This window comes from Gavia stellata, chromosome 3 (assembly GCF_030936135.1).
Source record: "Gavia stellata isolate bGavSte3 chromosome 3, bGavSte3.hap2, whole genome shotgun sequence".
In the NCBI taxonomy this organism is placed as follows: Eukaryota; Metazoa; Chordata; class Aves; order Gaviiformes; family Gaviidae; genus Gavia; species Gavia stellata.
Window position 1 is genome coordinate 1,223,207 of NC_082596.1, and position 2,200 is coordinate 1,225,406.

At 56.3% G+C, this 2,200-nt stretch overlaps 1 protein-coding gene across 1 annotated transcript; it reads right to left on the bottom strand.

Moving 5' to 3' along the window:
• Positions 1 to 1,201: 1,201 nt before the first annotated feature.
• Positions 1,202 to 1,510, bottom strand: LOC132316806 (feather keratin-like). Its single transcript, XM_059815885.1, has one exon. The coding sequence runs from the start codon at positions 1,508 to 1,510 to the stop codon at positions 1,202 to 1,204; it is 309 nt and encodes a 102-aa protein (XP_059671868.1).
• Between the last annotated feature and the right edge of the window lie 690 nt (positions 1,511 to 2,200).

Genomic DNA, 2,200 nt, shown 5'->3' on the forward strand with positions numbered 1-2,200 from the left:
GCTGAACACCTGCCTGCCGACGGGAAGTAGTGAATGAATTCCTTGCTTTGCTTTGCTTCCTTGCGCGGCTTTTGCTCTGCATATTAAACTGTCTCTATCTCAACCCAGGAGTTTTCTTACTTCTACTCTTGCGATTCTCTCCCCCACCCCACCTGGGGAGGAGTGAGCGAGCGGCTGTGTGGTGTTTAGTTGCCGGCTGGGACTAAACCACAACAGGGCAAAAGTGGGAACAGATGGAATTCCATGGGCAAAGAAGGCAAGACTTTTCCAGAGCGATGGTGGTCAGAGAGTGGAAGAGGTGGTGGAGTGTCCATCCTTGGAAATACTGAATCCCGAGTGGCCATGGTCCCGGACAACCTGCTGTGGGTGATCCTGCTTGAGCAGGGGGGTTGAAGCACATGATATCCAGAGGTTCCTAACAAACTACATGATTCTGTGATTCTGTTTTCTGGGGGGCGGGAGAGTCGTGCTGGGGAACACAGTTAATCAAGTGTGTGCTGGCACAGAGAGACTTTGTGAGAGGCATACGAAGGTGAGCATTATTGCGTCAAAGACTTTGAGCAAGTGGAGGGCTTGTGTCATGTTCTGGGAGCCACGAGGCACCGGTGTTGGTAGTGGCATGTTTCATAGGAGAGGTGTTGTTGCCCTTTTCCACCCACCCTGATGACCTACTGAGCCCTGTTTTTTCTCGGGTGAAGTTGGAAAAGCCTTGGGAGAAGAGAGGATGTGGAGGCATTTGAGGCTGGGATTCAGGAGAAGTTTATTGAGGCAAAGAGTGAAAATGCAGGAGCACCATGTGGAGGGGAGATGGCGTGAGGTGCAAGTAGGGTGACCACAAGCCGAGGTCCCTTACGTACAGTAGGTTTGGCCATAGCAGCAAGGCCTTCCTGCCAAAGTGTGAGCAGCCTAAAGGAGGTCCCCCGATGGTCTTTGGCTTATCAGAAAGTGGATGCAGTTGAGAGTAGTGGACACAGAGGAAGGGGCGATGCAAAGAAGGAGGTGGTAGAAGACGAGAAGGTACATGGGCCATGTTTCCAGGCAGCCCGGGCAGGCCCCTTCCCTGCTTCCTTGCTTGCTGCCTTGAGAGGAGGAGCTGTGGACGGCAGGTCGACATGCCAGGAAGGGCCAGAGGTGCGTCCTCAATCCATGCCGTGTCTTCCCGGATGTGGGTGGTTGGTGTCAGGGGTGTTGGCGAGGGCCCTTAGCAGGGGTAGCAGCCTCTTCTGCCACCAAAGCAGCCCAGGCCTCCAAAGCCATAGCCGTAGCCGAAGCCTCCGGAGGAGATGGGCACTCCCTGGGAGCTGAGGATGTTGCCCACGGCAGCGGATGAGGAGGATCCGACGGTGGTGTTCTGTGGGAAGGAGCTGAGGATGGGTCCTGGCAGGGTGACGAGCACGGTGGAAGGCTGGATGACGACGCGGGATTCCTCGCACTGCCTGACACAGGGCTCGTTGCAGCTGTCAGCCAGCGGGGTGGGTCCGCAGGGGCGGCAGAGGTCGTAGCAGGCCATGTCTGTGGTGTGGAGGGTCCCTGGAAGAGAGGGTGCTGAGGAAGCGGAGGGAAATGGCGGTGCAAGGGGTGGTGTTGCAGGAAGGCAAGGGAGTGTGGAGTCTTGTTGTGGGGCTGTGGGGAGCGTGGTGGTGGGGAGGCGTCAGGGCTGCTGAGTGTGGGGTCAGAGTGTGCTGGAAGAGAGGGGCCAGGTGGGTGAGGAGGAGGAGGGGAAGGGGTTTCAGGCTCACCTTGTTGACCGTGAAGGAGAAGGCGTCAGGAGCAGTGTGTGAGGGAGAGAGGCTCTGGGCTGACTTTTATTCTTGTCCCCAAGGGGCGTGACCATCTTTGCGCATGACAGCATTTTTCAACAAGCAGCTGTTACATGCCACAACCTCGTGATTAATAAGTTGGGACACGTTTTCCTTCCTGAAATTCTGCAATTTCATGTCCTCCTCTTGAGGACATGTCCGCTTGGCCCAGGCGGCAGCTTTTAAGTGAGAGTATTAGAGGCCAAAGGCTGGTGTTGATGGCACGTGTCAGGGCAGGTAGAAGTCGTGACCAAAGCATAATAGAGGTGGGGTGTTGTCAGTGAGGTCATCCCGTGGCACTCGTGTGGTGTGGTTTGCGGGTGCGTTGTGAAGAGGGGACCCCATTTCCTCGCCTCTCTGTCAGGCTGGTCTGGGCTTTGGAGGTGTACCAGGCGTGAGGC